Source organism: Panicum virgatum, chromosome 6N, assembly GCF_016808335.1.
Source record: "Panicum virgatum strain AP13 chromosome 6N, P.virgatum_v5, whole genome shotgun sequence".
Taxonomy (NCBI): domain Eukaryota; kingdom Viridiplantae; phylum Streptophyta; class Magnoliopsida; order Poales; family Poaceae; genus Panicum; species Panicum virgatum.
Window position 1 is genome coordinate 46,696,997 of NC_053150.1, and position 18,378 is coordinate 46,715,374.

An 18,378-nucleotide genomic window follows, 5' to 3' on the forward strand; every position below is an offset into this window, starting at 1 on the left:
TGCAGGCGACGGGCGCGGATGCGGCCACGTCGCCCGCGCTATCCCCTCCGCTGGCCTCTGCAGTGTCCGTGGAAACCCAGCACCATTCCTCTCCTCCCGGGCGTGCCGTCCTCGCCTCCTTCAAATGCGTAGCCGACAAAGCGGATTCCGAGCTGGCCTGAAAGAAACAAAAGATCGGAGCTGAATTGGGAAGGAGAATGGCGCACCCGTCCAGCTCACCCACCCTAGCTGGACGGGGAGAGAGATGGATTGAGAGCGGCGAGCTGGGGGGTTGGAGCTTGGAAGTATCCACCCCGACAGTTGCTGTTGTCTGATCTGCAACCTCAACCAGCGAAAGATCCTGCAAAAAAATCGAGCGAAAACGTGTCGACGCGTTGGATGTAGTGCAGCGTTTGTTCTTGTGCGAGACAGCGAGACCTTGATGTTTCATGTTTCGGAGAGGTGTGTGGTCTTCCCGTTCAGTAAATTCAGCATGCAGGTCATGTATGTGAGATGTCCTCTTCGTTCTCCTCCTTCTATGTAGTGCATGCTAGGCGTTCTGCTAATAAGGCAGCTCATGTATGTGCTAGTTTTGCTGAGCATAGCGCTTTTGATGTTTGGGCAAATGACCCTCCTATCTTCCTTTTGCAAGTTTTGCAAGATGATTGAAATCATTTGGATGAATGAATGAAGAAGCTAATTCCCAAAAAAAAAAAGTAAATTCAGCATGCAGGTCGGAACCCGTCGCCAGCAACGGATTGGGCAGGGACGGCCGGAGGGTAGATTCGGGCCCGATATCATATTAGTTGGGAACATGGCAAAAACTTCAGCAAAGGTTAAAACATTGATTATAAAGTTCATCAATTGAATTTCTGATACCTCTACAGTTGTCCCAAAGGCCTGACCATTGCTGGCCAGTAAAGCTAATGGTAGTGCATTTCTGAAAGAAATCAGAGGATTTTGGTTGTTGCTAATTTTTCTGACCTGTTTCAGAACTTACCTATAGACAAGGTACATGTGTGTACCACAATCTCTATTGGGACTGAACTTAAGAATAAACAGACTGTTATTTATTTATTCACTGTCTCCTTTATATGTTTCCAGATGCAGTTTTATCATGTTTTAGGGCTTGAGAATTCTAGAGAGTCAATGAGAATGTAATAGACATAGCAATGAAGGTCTAAGAATGATTCTCATCTTTACTTAGAACCAAGCTTGAGTTTGGAGAAATAAGAAATGCAGTATACCTTAATGTCTTTAAGGGCCCCAAATTGTTTCATCATGATTAGATCCTGCCTCTATCCCAGCCTTAGAAATTATACGGGTTTTAATTTAACATTTAACCTCATATCATATTGTATTGAATAATAACTGAGAACCATATCATGCTGTTAATTGATCAGGAGAATATCAACAGAGATGATTAGAAATATCATGCATATAGAGCATCCTTGTATTGCACAAACTGATACAAACTATCCACACACTACACAGACACACACACCATGAGCACCGTAGATTTAAAATACCGAAATCCATATTAATGCAAACATAGCTAGTGAGTACAAAACTATGTATAGATGTATTCTTTCATCCTTCAATAGCGAGGGTGTTACCATAACCAAATTATAGAGCCAACATCCTGATTTCTTCGTCTTCCATCTTCCAGAATATCTCAGGGAATTTATAATCCCACATAGCAGGTGATGGCAGAGTGCAGGGGATACTGCTGCATGTCTTCTCTTTCCCTTCAGCAGTGCCCAGCAAGGCAGGTGCCTCGATTTCCCTCCATATTTGATCCATGGGATATGCATCCATGGAACTCTGGGTGCTCTCGAGGGTGCTGCTGACACAGGTACTGCCATTGTGAGTGTCACCACTGCCCATCCCAATAATTGAAGAGTTGTCAAGAAGGCAGGATTGGTATGTCAATGAGGAGGATGAGGATGAAGGTGATATGCTCATCTTTCTCTCCTGTGCTTTCTTTCTCATGTGTGTCCTCCAGTAGTTCTTGATCTCATTGTCTGTGCGCCCTGGCAGCCTCCGTGCTATCCTAGACCATCTACATATGGAGAATTTGAGTGAGTTTTATCTTAACTTAAATTTACTAACCGAGAAAAGCTACTCTCCAGAGAACCTCTTTGGATCAAACCTGTTCCCCCACTGAGCATGGAGCTCAATAATAAGGCGCTCCTCTTGCGGTGACATACGGCCATGCTTGAGGCCAGGGTGGAGGTAGTTCACCCACCTGAGGCGGCAACTCTTTCCTGTCCTGTTGAGGCCTGCATGAACATAGAGAACGTATAATATGAAGAGGGCTGGTTAGACAGGATTACATTTATGTTTGCGACTTTGCACTAAGGATTGCAAAATAGCTACCTAAGTTGCAGTTCCCAACCCCTCAAACCTGAGACTTGGGCAATGAAGTCCCAACGACGGTCACCGAACAGGCGGACAGTGCATACCAGTTGCATGTCCTCCTGCTCTGTCCATGGCCCCTTACGCATCTCCTCTCTCACAGTCACCATGTTACTGACACACTAACGTTGCTCACTTCTACCTTGGATAGGCTGGGAACCAGTCTTGGTGCTCTTCTTCCGCTGTGTGATTGTGGGAAGTTTCAGGTTTTGATCTTTGATGAACTCCAGCTTGATAGGAAGAAGGTGCTATTAGGGGGAGGAAGTCACTATGTGTCTGTCTAGTGCTGTGTACTGGATTGCTGGCTTTTGCCAGACATTTATAGGCAACAGGGAAGCACTTCGCTCCCCCAAAATAAATGAAATAAAATAGAACAGGAAGCACTTATGAGGTCACATGGCTCTGTGGTTGTGATTTAGAGTATCCTACCATCATTAGGGTTGTGCTCAGACTCAGCTAACATAATTATTTTTTCCTTGATTCTTGGTTCACGTTACGCGTTCTATAAAGCAATGGTCAAGATGAGTTTGTTTATAATGGATTCAGAATAGTACATGTAACTCTTATCTCTTATCTGTTAGCTCTGTGACTGTGAGTTGGCCCCACTGCTTTTGTGTAATAGCACAGTCATTTTAACATATACCAATAGAGAACACTCTGTTCCTTTTTTTTCTGTATAATAAATTATTTGGATGCTTTGCAAAAAAGAAAGGTGAGACGTTGGTGGCTACTGTTATTTTGATATCTAATAATAAGCCCTGAGCATTAATTCCTTAAGCATATTATTATTATAAGTCGAATAGACGTCTGAAGTGGATCTTGGTTCTTGCTTTAGGTAACCTATACTGAGTACATGATATAAGCCTGCACTTCAAATATGTCAACCATGTTCAATCAATCAATCATTTTTCTTTTCCTTTTCTAGATGCTCCATGGAAATTATAAATGAGTTTCTGCAGGTTTTTCGACAAATCGAAACAAATGTTCTACTTTTCATCTGAACTTTTTACCCAGTGAGTTATGGTAGTTGACCATTTATATATTCTTGATTTTACCCCATGGTATTCATAGAGTCAAGTACCATGTGTAGAGGGCGGCAACTTTCTTCAGACTGTTTCCCATTTCCTTTCTCCTGGAAGTGAACAGCGTTTGCTTTTCTGCCAGCCATTATCATTGGCACTGAGGACTCCATCCGTCTTTTCTTGTCAGCCATCACCTAAGCATAGAGGAATATACCAGGCACACACGATAGAAACCATGAGTAAATAAAAAAAATGCGTATTCTTCCACTGAGGGTGCTTTGTAAAAAAATTGCACTTTGGTGTTAGGTGAGCCACGTAAAAGTAATCTTTGTGTGTTTGTGTGAGTACTAGGATGGCTTGTGCTATTATGCAGCGCATATCTGATTTACTGATGATACTAGTCAGCATGTATCAAAAGCGGGAGTGTTAAATGTTTTTTAATTAGTATAAGGTAGCAGACTGCAGCGATATAGCTAGCAGAACATGCTCAGCAATATTTAAAATACATATATCAACTATTTGTTAAACCAGTTGAGCAAAATAACCAGCTTTTTTATGGTTGCATATTTTGTGCATTTTATAGCTCGTTGACTGTTGTTTAATAGTTCGTGGACTGTGGATTCCAAATGGAATACCGGTAAACATGTAACAGATGAATCATACTAAGGTGCAACTAAGCTCCACGGCACAGTACTGTATGCTTTAGGTAAGCTGGGCAATACAGTGGCCACCCTAGTAGTGATCTCTACCTCATCTCTGCTATGCGGTCTATTTCAAAAAAGACATGTCTATTTGGAGTTTCATTATTTGTTTTTCGAAATGTGCTTCCTTTTCTAGGTCCAGTGTTGCATCATCAGAAATGAGCATGATTGATAATACATCATAAGCCATCTTTGTTATATTTCTGACATCTTGGTTGATTGATAAGTGAGTATACCAGATGTAATGGTGACGGATATTTTGGGGTAACTAGGCCTTATGCTTTGCCAAGAGCTTGAGAGATTGAGGGGGACTAGAATTGTTTCTTCATTGTTCATCGCTTGCTTGTCTTGAATGATATATCTCCTCTCTTTATATAGAGAGACTTACTTAACTTATCCTAACCAACAAACCCTAGAGGGCTGGCGGCGCTACAGTACCGCGGCGCGCTACAGTACCTTGGCCCAAATGGCCCAATAAGCCCAGCTGACTACCCGTGACAGGTGAATGATAGATCTTTTTAACCTCCTGACCATATCAGTATCACCATATCATTCTATCACTCATTACTGTCTTTTGTATATCTTATATGCATGCATCGAGAAGAAAGATTTGAAGTGACAGGTTTCTAGACAGTAGGGCCCTGAGCAGTTTTTTATCCTCAAGACCTAACTTCTCCATTGCCGTGGAATTAGTTGTGCTGATCCTGAAAGGTTCCCTCAGCACAAATATAAATACCATTTCCTGGGTGAGGGAAAAAAGTCATGGAAGAAGCTTTGATTTGGAGGCCAGCAACCTGCAACCTGTGTTGCTGTCCACTTTGTGGCGGGGACGGCCTCTCACCAACTTGTTATATTTGCATCTATCCTGCTTTTGGAAGGCTTACTTTGAACAGTGGACACTGCTCTATTCCACTAATGGAGATCCCAATGGGTTATCTGATTTTCTCACCCTGCTTCCATTGTTCTGTTTGGGTGTTTGCCGTTTGTGCTTATTTTATCTGTCTCTGTCACTTGCTGTAGTCTCTGACTGGCACCAAGAGCTCATCTCGCTTCTCTGGACGTGGCAGGATGTACCAAGTTTAGGACTGATCAGTCATCATGCTTGTGATGATAACTTCCTTTTCCCCCTTTTTCCATGTTCATCAAGTGCACGACTTAAGTCAAAGCATCTTCTCAGATATGTGCATGCATCTCAGGAACCCTTTGGACCCTCCATGCTAGGAAGAAGTAAAAAATTCAGTTAACCTCTGTGATATTGATGCCTGTCTTCGTATATTCATGTGTGTATGGCACTATGCCAGTTTATTCACTTGTCTGAAACTTGGCAATCATGCAGAGAAACAATTTTTTGGAATGATTTATTTTTGTTGGCAGGATTCATATTGAGCATGATGTGCAAAATCACAATCCGTCCATCATCTTGACCATCAGCAGTCTGAAGATTATAATTCTCGTCGTATGGTGATTGAGGCCACCACAAGATGATGATGACGGGGCAGTTCTTTTCCAGAAAAATTAGTTGATAAGTAATGTAAGTCTTCAGAACTTTTTACATCAGACTTTAATTGTTTCATTAGATGGTACTCCCTCCGTCCCAAATTATTAATTGTTTTTACTTTTCAAGATTTATAGATTTTGTTGTGCACCTAGACATAATATACATGTAGATGCATAGCAGAAGTTATGAATTCAGAAAAAAGTCAAAACAACCAATAATTTGGGACGGAGGGAATAGAAAATTAAAACCAGGGCTTAATACCGATAGCGTGAACCCCTGACTCTCTTAGTGCTCTAGTCTCGGCCATGATGTAGATGCCTGCATGCCGACGAGCCAGCCGATTATCCCAAAAGCACAATAAGGTGATAAGAAACCTGGAATTTCGCAGGTGATCCGGTGACGACAGCGGATGCCGATGGCAACACATGAAGAGGCGGAGCCGAAACCACCACCCGTTTTGCATGATTTGGTCCCGCCACGCACGCGCTCACGCTAGGTGGAGGAGGAGCGGCCTAGGGAGGGAGCCAAAGCCCAAAGGTGGAGGAGCTATCAAAAGCAGCAATGCAGCATCCACTGACTGGGCAATCCATGGACAGAAAACTAGAGGCTGCTTTTGGCCTGCTGCCCTGTGAGGTTAGCACACAATGAGCTCATGGCAACACTTGTCCTGCGCCGGGTATAGTGGAGGTCAGTTCACCCTAGCTATCGTTGACGTGCTTGGACCATTATAGGGAGACGAGAGGATGGGTGATGTTCAGTTTGTGGCCGTGATCTCGACATGTCGATGCCCCGAAACAGTAAACTATGTGTGTGCTGGATTTGTTTGAGATGCATGCATGCTGAATTCTGCTTGAATCGGTTGTTTTTGCAGCTACGGCCGGATCGATATCTTTTTGCGCCTGGATCGTGATGAAGTTGTTTATGGTGAACAGTGGAAGAGTCCAGTCCAGACTCAATAGTCAGCCATCACCAACCAAAAATATATTAGGGCCTGACCCTGACAGGAAATGTTTTATTATCTTTATATGAGCATAACACATGTAAGTAATTACAAGGTGATTTGTTTTGGATTTGGTCCCTAGATCCGACAGTAGCACACTGTTGCATCAACAGGGTTGCAATGTAATGCTGCTATGTATTGCCTTGTGATATCATTGTGCACGTTTCAAATATACCTAGAAGCATGCATCATCAGCAAGCTACATGTGCGTGCTCCTGCATTGATAATCCGGCGTCATGAGCAAGTCTTTGCTGCTCGCGTTGATGTCCGGCTTCAATGCTCTCACTTTCTTTAGTGGGAGATGCGGGAAGAAATAATGTTGTTGAGGGATAATCATGCATGTTAGTGGATGGTCGAGCAGGATTAATTAATAATTATCATGTTGCTGGTTGCGTCTAGTTTGGGCTCCCCTAGCGGTTCATGCATGGTCAGCTTCAGCTCAGCTAGATGATCTTCGTAAGATGTAAGCATTTTTTTTGTATGTTATAGCTAAAGGTTGGCCTTTCTTCAATCATGTGAAAAACTGTAAAAATGCATCAAGCATACGCTGGCGATCGAAACAAGTGCATTGTGATTGGCGTAGCCTGATTTCTAGGCCTATTTAGCTCAACTAGGTAATAGACCGTGCGTTGCTATAAAGTTAAAACAAAATAGCAACTATTTCAAAAAATACAAATAATCATGTTAATTTTGGATCACATTTGAACTTTTAAACTTGGTCAAATTAAAATAAAGCCGGTACTCTAAAGAAGTTGGTCATATTTGCATAACTTTGAGGCTTCAAATCTATCAAGTATTTGAGTTTTGAGTTTTGAACCAAACTGTTTTGCTAAAAACTTCTAGGCTTATGATCGAACTACAACTTTATTACGGGGTGGAGTAGTTGATTATGCAAGAAAATGTGGATTTTTTTTTTGCCAATAGAGTATTGTTGTTTTAGTCTCGTGCGTGCTTATATCTCCAATCCATGGGGGCAGAGCTCTAGGTCCAGCTCGCATGGTGCTCCGAGCCATTTTCGTTATTGCCGTTTGAAAGGCTTCAGCAAGAGACACAGCAGAACCTGGAGCTGGAGTCCACTCCTAAGATCCTACCAAAGAGGGTCTTACTACATTTTGGGTTTTTGTCTTGTTTTTCTTTGATTTCACATGAGAAGAGATTTCAATTTGAATCATTACATTTTAAATTTTGTCTTGTTTTTCCTCCATTCCATGTGAGAAGTCCGCTGCCATCTTGGTTTCTTCTTATCAGATTAGATGCTCGGTCTGTAGAGAGGTAGAGGACCGGAAAGAGCGGCAAGCAAGGATTTGGATTTGGAGGCATCGGGCTCGGTTGTTGTTGTTGCATCTAATTCTTTTTCCCCTTCGTTCTTCTCTTGTTACTCAGCTTCTTTTCTGCCCCTCTTTTCCCGATTTCTTTTTCTCATTCATCCATTCTTTTTTTCTAAAATAAAGGCAGGAGCACTACCGCATCATATAAGAAGAAGCATTCGTACATAACGCGCCGAAGCGAACACCACCACCACGCAGACAACGCACGCAAACAACACACAACAAAACACTACACAACCACAACTTGGGAGAGGAGCCAAAAGAAGCCACCCGCGAACTGCGCCGTCGTCATCAACGCTGTGCCACGCCAAAAGTCGCGGCCCGCTGCAGGCCTGAGCGGCAGCTCAAACTCCTCCACCATGGGACTATCACCCTTAAGCCGCCATAGACGATCGTCGATCCCCTTGCTCCAGTGATGCTTCAGCAGAACATTCCTGTCGCAGCGCTGATAGAAAACACTGATCCTAGTCACTCTGTGTGGGGCCTCGTCTCACCCAATGCCTCACACTCCTCTGCCAAAGACTTAGATCTACTATTGCACATGCTAAAGCACCAGGTCCGCTGTTGTCTGCTGCCTGCTAGAACACCAGGTCGCCGACCACCGGCTCAGGTCGGGGAGCTGCACCCGCACCGTATCCTCGCAGACCTCAAGGCGCCCTCCGTCCCGACTCAGGATCTGCGTCGGCTCCACGTGCTGCTCTAGCCTCCAGGTTCCAGCGACACCTCTTCAGCCCCGCCGCGTCGCGCAAGCCCAAAACCATTTTGGCCCAACACAGTAGCGGCCAAAGGCCCAAAACTATACCCATCATCCGCTCAGTCAAGAGCTCAAGACTCCCCGCACACTCCAAAGGTCTAACCTAACCCTAGCACTTGGCGGCGGTGGCGGCGTATGTCAGGAATGAAAATAGAGGACATGTTATGATATGGTCATACGGATAAAACACTAGTTTTATTATTAAATTCACTGTTCATTGGAAGAGTAGTAATGCCATAAAATGCACTTGAGAATCGTCATTAATTTTTGATGAGGGGAAATATTTTTTAAAAATGGAAATACAATCTATGTATGATTTTTCGAGAGTTGTAACTTGTGGTCTCGGCCCAACAACTACAAAACAAAGAGTGGGTCCTATTTATGCATACTTGGGCCATATTCTTCGAGTTAGACTGATGGGCCGTCCGATCTGGGCCGCTAAACTATTTTCTACTTCAATTCACGTCTACAATTTGTTTATATCGACATGTCCAACTTTACTTACCCCTTAATAAAATGGAAATGCAAACCAACTTTACTTACCCCTTAATAAAATGGGAGAGCGCAGGGGGAGTGGGAAGGGGGCATGCAAAAGTGTGATTAACTAATCCAAGGACGGGCGGTTAATTGTAAATTACCCCCTTCCTATGCCCCTTGGATGTTGATTCGGTGATGCAGATTGAAGTTTGTATAATTTTCATAAATAGATTGGTTTGCACTTGATATGTTCTTATAAGACAAGTCATATCCTTTATGCTACCGGGTGACTCCGGCTAGACACTGCCACGCAGGATCCACGACTCACGCTCCCGCGCTACTCAGTACGCTTTCTCATGGAGACGCCTTCACACCGATACAGCCGTACGTGACATCTGAAGATTTCAATGGTCAAACTTCATTACTTGATGTTGACATCAGGACTAAAAAAATCAGAAATTGTTAATTGACCGGGCCCATGTTTCGGTCACCATGTAATAAGTTTCGTCGTCAACGTTGGGGGGGCCATGTGCAGCTGCCCGTCGATCTCATTCTTCATTTTTCTTCCTCATCTCTCATGTCTCTTTCAGCTCTCAGCACACGTACGTTTCGCGGATTTGTTATGTAGCATTCAGCCCTTGGAGCAATCGAGCCATGTTTACTGCGGTATGCTGCACGCCGCAGCTCGAGCCAGTCAGCTCTCGATCTCATGCCTTTTTTCCTTGCATGTTCAAACCATCATCCATCTCTCATTCTCATCACTGATTGAAAACAGCTGATACCAGTCAACAATGGCGGCTACAATTTGTCTCTTGCCAATTCCGTCTCTGTATAAGTAGTACACCTTACTCGAACTCAAGTTTCCCCTACCACTAGACACTTGACCTTGCCTGGCAGGAGCAAGAAGGGAAAAGTTCGTCGCGGTAACAATGGCGTTCACACGCCGGAGACCGTCGTCAGTAGTAGCAGCCGCGGCGCTTCTCTCCGTCCTGGAGCTCAGCCTCCTCGCTGGCCCGGCCTCGGCTCAGGGGAAGACCGGGCAGGTGACGGTGTTCTGGGGCCGGCACAAGGACGAGGGCTCCCTCCGCGAGGCCTGCGACTCCGGCCTCTACAGCATGGTCATCATGTCCTTCACTCCTTCCTCGACGTCTACGGCAGCGGCAGCTACGACCTCGACCTCTCCGGCCACTCGCTCGCCGGCATGGGCGACGCCATCAAGCGGTGCCAGTTCCTGGGCGTCCCCGTCTCCATCTCCATCGGCGGCTTCGGCGCCGGCTACTCGCTGCCCACCAACCAGTCGGCGCTCGCCCTCTTCGACCACCTCTGGAATACCTACTTCGGCGGCAGCCTCAACGACACCCGCCGCTCCTTCGGCGACGCCTGGCTCGACGGCGTCGACATGTTCCTGGAGCACGCCACCCCCGCCGAGCATTACAGCACCCTCGCCCTCGAGCTCGCCAAGCACAACATCCGCGCCGGCGACGGCAAGCTGCTGCACCTGACGGCGACGCCGCACTGCCGGTTCCCCGACGACCGCGTCAAGGAGGCGCTCGACACGGGCATCTTCGAGCGCATCCACGTAAGGTTCTACGACGACCCGGCCTGCGCCGGAGGGTTCAGCGCCGCCGAGTGGGGCAGGTGGACGGCCGCGTACCCGTTCACCAAGATCTATGTCGGCGTGCCGGCGTCGCCGCAGGCGGCCGCGAGCGGGTACACGGACCCGGCGACGCTGCGCAGGGCTGTGCTCCCGGTGGCGCAGAAGGCGACCAACTACGGCGGCGTCATGCTCTGGGACAGGTACTTCGACAAGCGAAGCAACTACAGCGGCAGCATCAAGAGTTGGGTTTGAGATCGACATGGTACGGTGTCGCTGTGAAACTAGGTGTATGTTCTTTTTTTTTTTGAAATAAAGAAACTAGGCGTATGTTCTCTGCATATATCTTATCTTGAATAAATAAATGTGCAAGAATAAAATGAGATCAGCAACAATTTTGTTTGGCCCCATGTCTATGTCAAATTGTCCACTAACATGTACAATTAGAGTTTCAAGTTCGAATTTTGCAGAGTGATAAAGAACATCATAAAATGTGTTTAAAATACAGTATGATATTTTTTCTTTATTATTTTGATAGCCTAGTCCATCTAATAATGAATTAATACTTGGGGCATATAATTGTGTGAAATATAACGATGAAAGTTTATAATATATATATATATATATAAATATAATTTACTGTGCTCCCATTATTTCCCTACAAAATTAGTACTTGGGGTATATAATTGTGTGAAATGTAATAAAATATGTTAAAAATACATTGTAATATTTTTTCTTTAGTGTAGGCCATCTAATAATAAATCAATACTTGGGGGTATATAATTGTGTGAAATATAATATATATTTTAAATATAATTTACTATATATACCCTCTAATTCCCAACAAAATTTTACTCTAAAACTTTACTTGTGCATGGAGGAATAAAAATGACAAATTTTATTAGGAAACATATCAGGTGCAAACCAACCTATTCGTGGAAACTATGCAAACTTCAATCTAGACTGCCGAATCAACATCCAAGGGGCATGAGAAGAGGGGTAATTTATAATTAACCGCCCGCCCTTGGATTAGATAATCACACTTTTGCATATCCCCCTCCCACTCCCCCTGCGCTCTCTCCTTGGATGTTGATCCGATGATCCAGATTGAAGTTTGCATAGTTTTCACGAGAAATATATCAGGTGCAAACCAACATATTCGTGGAAACTATGCAAACTTTAATCTGGATCATCGGATCAACATCCAAGGGCATGGGAAGGGGGTAGTTTACAATTAACCGCCCGCCCTTGGATTAGGTAATCACACTTTTGCATATTCCCCCTACCACTCCCCTGCACTCTCCCCTTGGATGTTGATCCGATGATACAGATTGAAGTTTGCATAGTTTTCACGAATAGATTGATTTGCACCTGATATGTTCCCGTCTTATAATTCTGAACTCCAAAAACTCCAGAAATCAAATCGGAGAATAGGGTCCCTTGCCCTTCCTCCTCTACCGAATCGAATCCTTGTTGCGTTCTCATATCTCGGCGATCGCCGGCGGCCACGGGACATTACACGGACCGGCAGAGAAACAGGAAGGTTGGGTGAAAAGGGAAGCAACAAAGCAGACGGCGCAGTGACTCCAGTGAGTGAGCGGATCTTCCCAGTATTTGCCCAGCCCGTGTACCAAAAAATCGTGTCGAGACGGAAATGGATAAAACTAGTTTAGTGTCAGCAGTGAAAGAGCAAAGCAGAGCAGGCAAGCAGACTGATGATAATCAAGGAGCAGTTCCGTGCCGTGTCATCAACGGCCTAATCCAAAGTCCCCCGGTCTACTCTTGCCGTTCGTTGCTGCTCGTGCTCCACCCCAACAAAAAACTCGTTGCTGCTCGTGCTCCATCCCCATACGTAGGATGCCATGATTGGCAGCCGGCACGCAGACAATTTTTTTTTTGCAAGTCTCGTGCACCATCACATTATCTCCGCTCCCAATGCAACTCTTCCTTGAGATTGTGCTAAAAAATATCTTTTTTTTCTTCAGACCTGCTTTTTTATTGAGTTAATTGGATCTGTGCCATTATAATTCTTTCGTATTTAAGGCGCATCATTACTTCTCGTGTAACTACATCCGTGCCATTACAATTTCACAATTCCTGAAGATATACTATTACATACCCTTTCGATATCTTTATAAAAAAAATTGGACCAAAATACTCTCGTCTTCAACCTCCCACCCCTACCTCATTTCCCCCCTATCCTCCACCGCCCTACCCGCGCCTGCGCCGGCACATTGTCGCTAGTTCTACCCGCGCCGCGGCTACATGTTGCCACCGGCTTGTGTGCCTGCCCGTGGCCAGGAGGTCGCCGCCGCCGCCCCCACAGCCGCTCCCCGTTGTGCTGAGGTCGAGGTCCGCCTCAACGGCCCTGGCTTCCACAGCTCCTGGTTCGAGGCCACGCGGGTGCCGAGGTCGATGTTCGCACCCGCGCGTGGGCCCTGCACCCCGGCGCACTACACCGCGCACCTTGTCGCCATGACGATGGCAGCGTGCGTGCTCCCGGAGCACTTCGCACCCAGCCACGACCGTCCACGCCCGCTGCCGCCGAACTCCTTCCCGCCGCGGTTCCGCGTCGGTGACATCGTCGAGGCGTTCAACAACGACGGTTGATAGTCAAGCCTCGTCGACACCGCGCGCAGACTCCCTGGATGACCTCATCACCGTTGTGCTCCCCATCACCCGTGAGGTCATCCAGTTCCCGACCCGCTCGTCTACCTGTGCTGCTACTACGTTGTGGGGGGCTGGGTTCTTCAGGGGGCGCCATGGTGGTTCGCGCGGGGTGCGCTGTTAGGGTCTATGCGGTTGGGGACAAGATCGAGGTACCTAGACTGGAGCTTCACCAGGCCGGTGGCACGGAGGCCGCAGGCTCCCTAGCCGCGGGCGGGCGCAGGAGCCGGTGGCGCTAGTAGGGCGGCCGATGGAGTGCAAGCGCAGGCGCGGAGAATTGGTGTGTGGTGGGGGGGCATGGGGATGAGATAGGGTACGTAATGGCATAATTTCAGGAAGTGTGCAATTGTAATGGTGCATGTGTAGTTACACGAGAAGTAATGGCACGTTTCAAATATAGAAGAATTATAGTGGCACAGATCTAATTAACCATTTTATTATTATTCATCTTCCTTCTTAATTGAAAGGTAGAGCACCTATCATTTTCTTTCAAAAAGTTGTCATACATACATGTTATACTTGGCAACCAGACACCCTTCCATTTTTCTGGATAAGGCACCTTGACAATTGATAGGTCATCCTTTGTCAAAAACACATGGATCTTGCATTTGCATCATCAATCTTGATGCTTGGATGTTTTTTTTTGATAAGAGGATGCTGCTTGGATGCTAGGATCAGGCCCCTTTCAAAAAAATAAAAAAAAGGATCAGGCCGCCTACTGCATACCGGTCTGTAGTTGTAGGCCCAGAAGCAGGCCCGTCTTCTTGTCTTTTCTTCGCCTTATTTTTATTTTTATATTAAAAGAAAATTTCAAAAATATATGCCGAAATAAGAAATTTTCAAAAATGGGTGCCTGTCGCCTTGGGCGACAGAGTGCCTGTCGCCCATCCAGTTGGCGACAGGACTTAAATGTAATTTTTTTTAAAATTTAGGTCCTGGCGCCCGGGGCGCATTAAATAGTAAACTTGTAAAATTGATATAAAATCGTAGAAAAATCGGAAAAATACAAACTCAACTGTTCTAGATTCTATGAAATAAGATCTACAACTTTTATTACATAAAATTTTTCATTTGATCAATGTATCTTCGCCTACTCTATAACAGTTGAGTTTCTATTTTTCTGATTTTTTTACTATTTTATATCGATTTTACAAGTTCACTGTTTAATGCGCCCTGGGCGCCAGGACCTAAATGTAAATATTTTTTACATTTAGGTCTTGTCGCCACGCCCATTAGAGAGGCGACAGGCACCCATTTTTGAAAATTTTCCTATTCGACATATATTTTTGAAATTTTATTTTTTTAAAATATAAAAATGAAAAAAGCGCCTTTTCTTCTCCCAGTCTGGCAAAAGCCACAAAGAAATATGCTGGCCCATGTTCATCCGCTCGCGTCCTTCTTTCCTGCCCGCGGTGTAAAGCCACAAAGAAGGCTGGCCCATGTTCGTCCGCCCGCGGCCCAAACGGCCTATAGCGAGCGGTCCCCTCGCTCGCATCCGACGGTTCGGCGCCTGGACACGCGGCGTCCATCGGGAGCTCGCTCTAGGGTTTTCCTTCGTCTCGCTCCCACCGCTGCTCATATAACTCCCGGCGCCGCCACCTCCGTCAGCTTCTCCTTCTCGCTCGCTCCGTCGCCCTCCCCGAGCCGAACCCTAACCAAGGTATCTTTCCTCCCGCCCGCCGACGAGGCAGCCGCCTCTCCTGTGCTCGGGCCTCGATTCGCGCCGTCTCATGTTCTCGTGCCGTGTTTGTACTCCATTTCACCGGATCTGACCCCGCGTTCTATGTGTTCCTTCGTGTTCTTCCTGCAGGGAGTTGAGTTGAGTCACCGGTTGCAGCCATGAGGTACTGCTGATTTCTTTTCCTCTCGTCGCATCTCATGCAGTGCATGGATTACTCGCAATAAAAATAAAATCCCCCTTTAGTGTAATCGTCTATTTGTCTTGTCGATTGCCATGTTATGGTTTGCTGCTTTAGAAGATGTTTTTATCTGCTGAAATGGTCATTTTGATTTAGGAGATCGCTGGCTTGTTTAGATAGTTGATTGCTTACTTGCTTTCATTGAAAATTATGAGATCGACCTTAGGATGATATGACCCAAATTTGCGAGCCCCGTGAATCACCTGCATTGCTTAGTTTTAATTTAACCTTTATCTTTTAAATCTGTGCGAGTCAGGGATTCAGTGGCTTGTAGTCGCCGACGTAATGAATCCACATGCCACATAGCATTCATCTGGTTTTGCTTGTGTTATGATTGACTATTCTGTCATTTATGCCTTTTGGAATTCTCCTTCCTGTTGAGGGGATGCTGAAAGAACAGTTCAATTGGGTGCTAGGGTAAATTATCTTTCTCAAATAGATGATCGGTTGTATATGCTGTCTTATGCTTGATCACTTTTGATGAAAAATGCCTCGTTCTTGTAATTGACTTCTTGTTTACCATACTTTAAGAGATCCGCTTAGATGGAATTTTTCTTTATGATGAGATAGCTTGCTTGTTTCGATGAGTTGTTTTTTTTCTGTTCGGAGTATGTTTTGGTTAGTTTGTGCTTAATTTTGCTGTGGCCTTTCCCATCTTTGTGATGCGTGAGACGGGAACCTAATGCTTTTGGTCATTCAAACAGCGAAGTTACATATGATATCTGATTAATTTGTTTTGCTTTCGTTATGATCAACTGGCCCTTGTTATATGCTCTCTTTATTTCCTTACTAGAAGGGATAATTGAATGTTGGATCATTCTAGAGAAGATTCACTGTCTAGGGCGAGGATAAATTTACTTTCTTGTAGTATAAATTATGTGTACTTACTACTTACTATACTGCAAATCTGCTGCAGTAAGTTGCAATCAGAGGCCCTCAAGGATGCCATCTCCCAGATCGTTGGGGATGCCAAGGAGAAGAATAGGAAGTTCACCGAGACCGTTGAGCTTCAGATTGGTCTGAAGAACTACGACCCGCAGAAGGACAAGCGTTTCAGTGGCTCTGTTAAGCTGCCTCACATCCCCCGCCCAAAGATGAAGGTGTGCATGCTTGGTGATGCCCAGCACGTTGAGGAGGTAACATATGATTAATTTACATAGTAATCTACTTATTCATATTGGGCATGCTTATGGTAGTAGTTTTATTGAACTGAAAACAGATGTGTTCTGAATTGCTTAACTTTGGCTATGCATTATGAGATGTAGCCAATCACGTTCTTGCTGTCTTCAATTCCATAGCATTTAAATCTTTATATTTACTTTGCTTCAACTGTGTAAAATTTCCTTATATAAATTATCAGTTTCGCTATTCTGTATAAAGCAACTATGCTGTGCTAACCATTTTACTACATGTGCAGGCTGAGAAGATTGGACTTGACTACATGGATGTTGAGGCGCTCAAGAAAATGAACAAGAACAAGAAGCTTGTCAAGAAGCTTGCCAAGAAGTACCATGCTTTCTTAGCATCAGAGGCCATCATCAAGCAGATTCCCCGTCTCCTTGGTCCTGGTCTCAACAAGGCAGGCAAGTAACCTCATTTTCTGACATGACTGTTTCTTTCATCTAATTGCTATTTTACTACCATCCTGTTAGATATAATACTAGTTTCATATTAAACAATAATAATGTGGATTTGCATGATTTTGTTGTTTAGCATTCATTCGAGATATGCATGAAAAACTTTCATTCGTCAAAATGTTGTCTTGCCTGCACTGAGTGAAATCAATCAAATTGTTACACACTTGTTGCAAGGCCATGCCATCTCATTGTGGCAATATCAACTTCTTCACTTTGTTATTTATTTTTACAAAGTTGAGACCTAAGGAGTATCTTTAATCACAGTATCCCTGTTAACTGAGCTGTGCATCCCAGCTTTGCACTTTTTTCTTTTTTGCTATGTATTGTCTACCTTGACTACCTGCTGATTGTATCATGCTTATTATGTCTCTGCAGGCAAGTTCCCTACACTGGTTACCCACCAGGAGTCTCTTGAATCCAAAGTGAATGAGACAAAAGCTACAGTCAAGTTCCAGTTGAAGAAAGTTCTTTGCATGGGTGTTGCTGTGGGTAACCTGTCCATGGAGGAGAAGCAGATCCAGCAGAACATCCAGATGAGCGTCAACTTCCTTGTGTCCCTTCTGAAGAAGAACTGGCAGAATGTGAGTAATGAGTTCTTCTAATTAAGTCTCTAATATTACCGTTCCTGTTCCAGATAAAAAATTAGAATGCAAGTCGGCAAGTGGAAGTACCAGGTTATAACATGATGTGGTTTTTGTTTTCCAGGTGAGATGCCTGTACATCAAGAGCACCATGGGGAAGCCATACAGGGTGTTCTAAGTCTTGCCGCGATCCTAGTGAAGTTACTAGGCCTCTCCAGCTGGGCTTGTCTTAAAACTTAGATATGTACCCATCAGTTTTGTGCCTGTCAATGAGAATGTTGAAGTATTTGGTCCTTGATCTAGTGTTTCCTTTAATAGAACCTGAGGAGCAATGTTTTTGGGATTATGCAGTTGCATCTTATGTTAAGGTTCTTTCGATGCTCCTTGTCTCTTATTTGCAGCTCCGCAGTTTTGATATTATTGGCATCCTGACTGGTATTAGAATGAGATCGTTGGTTATTCAGGGTTTTATTTTATCTGACGCCAAATTTGGTGTAGGTAGAGGACGCCCGCTATGGGTAGATGTGGCGCAGGGCCCGCGGACGCTCGCCATGGCCGCCGCGTGGCCTGCCGTCGCTCGCCATGGCCGCCGTGAGGCTCGCCATGGCCGCTGCGTGGCCCGCCGCCGCTCGTGCTGTGGCTCCGCCACGCACGGATCTGGCTGCCAGGCTGCCCGCATGCCGCCGTCGGGGCAGGGGAGGGGGATGGAGGGAGGGGACGGGGCCATCCGCCGCGCCTAGCCCGTCGCCGGCGCCTCGACCTCGTCCTCGTGCGGCGGCTCCGGCGTCAGCGCTCGGGTTGTC

The 18,378-nt window shown here is 45.3% G+C and overlaps 2 protein-coding genes, 1 long non-coding RNA gene and 1 pseudogene across 3 annotated transcripts; 3 read left to right on the plus strand and 1 right to left on the minus strand.

Moving 5' to 3' along the window:
• Positions 1-1,395: 1,395 nt before the first annotated feature.
• LOC120679036 (myb-related protein MYBAS1-like) lies at positions 1,396-2,699 on the minus strand. Its single transcript, XM_039960524.1, has 3 exons — positions 2,387-2,699; positions 2,132-2,261; positions 1,396-2,041 (listed from the first exon to the last, which is right to left on the minus strand). The coding sequence occupies exons 1-3, from the start codon at positions 2,505-2,507 to the stop codon at positions 1,606-1,608; spliced, it is 687 nt and encodes a 228-aa protein (XP_039816458.1). The 5' UTR covers positions 2,508-2,699; the 3' UTR covers positions 1,396-1,605.
• Positions 2,700-4,708: 2,009 nt separating this feature from the next.
• On the plus strand, positions 4,709-6,845 carry LOC120679431. Its single transcript, XR_005677179.1, has 3 exons — positions 4,709-5,651; positions 6,007-6,305; positions 6,490-6,845. It is a non-coding gene; the product is annotated as an uncharacterized LOC120679431 (long non-coding RNA).
• A 3,001-nt stretch (positions 6,846-9,846) lies between these two features.
• On the plus strand, positions 9,847-11,187 carry LOC120677339 (annotated as a pseudogene).
• Positions 11,188-14,973: 3,786 nt separating this feature from the next.
• On the plus strand, positions 14,974-17,969 carry LOC120678927 (60S ribosomal protein L10a-like). Its single transcript, XM_039960384.1, has 6 exons — positions 14,974-15,098; positions 15,249-15,282; positions 16,274-16,493; positions 16,775-16,940; positions 17,370-17,575; positions 17,700-17,969. The coding sequence occupies exons 2-6, from the start codon at positions 15,278-15,280 to the stop codon at positions 17,751-17,753; spliced, it is 651 nt and encodes a 216-aa protein (XP_039816318.1). The 5' UTR covers positions 14,974-15,098; positions 15,249-15,277; the 3' UTR covers positions 17,754-17,969.
• The last annotated feature ends 409 nt before the right edge of the window (positions 17,970-18,378 follow it).

Excerpts from the sequence above, each read along its gene's own strand:
- LOC120679036 (XM_039960524.1), bottom strand. The coding sequence starts at position 2,507 with ATGGTGACTGTGAGAGAGGAGATGCGTAAGGGGCCATGGACAGAGCAG. Across the intron at positions 2,262-2,386 it reads CTTCATTGCCCAAGTCTCAG|GCCTCAACAGGACAGGAAAG; the intron begins GTTTGAGGGGTT and ends ATGTTCATGCAG. Across the intron at positions 2,042-2,131 it reads CATGCTCAGTGGGGGAACAG|ATGGTCTAGGATAGCACGGA; the intron begins GTTTGATCCAAA and ends CTCCATATGTAG.
- LOC120678927 (XM_039960384.1), top strand. Across the intron at positions 16,494-16,774 it reads ATGCCCAGCACGTTGAGGAG|GCTGAGAAGATTGGACTTGA; the intron begins GTAACATATGAT and ends CTACATGTGCAG. Across the intron at positions 17,576-17,699 it reads TGAAGAAGAACTGGCAGAAT|GTGAGATGCCTGTACATCAA; the intron begins GTGAGTAATGAG and ends TTTGTTTTCCAG.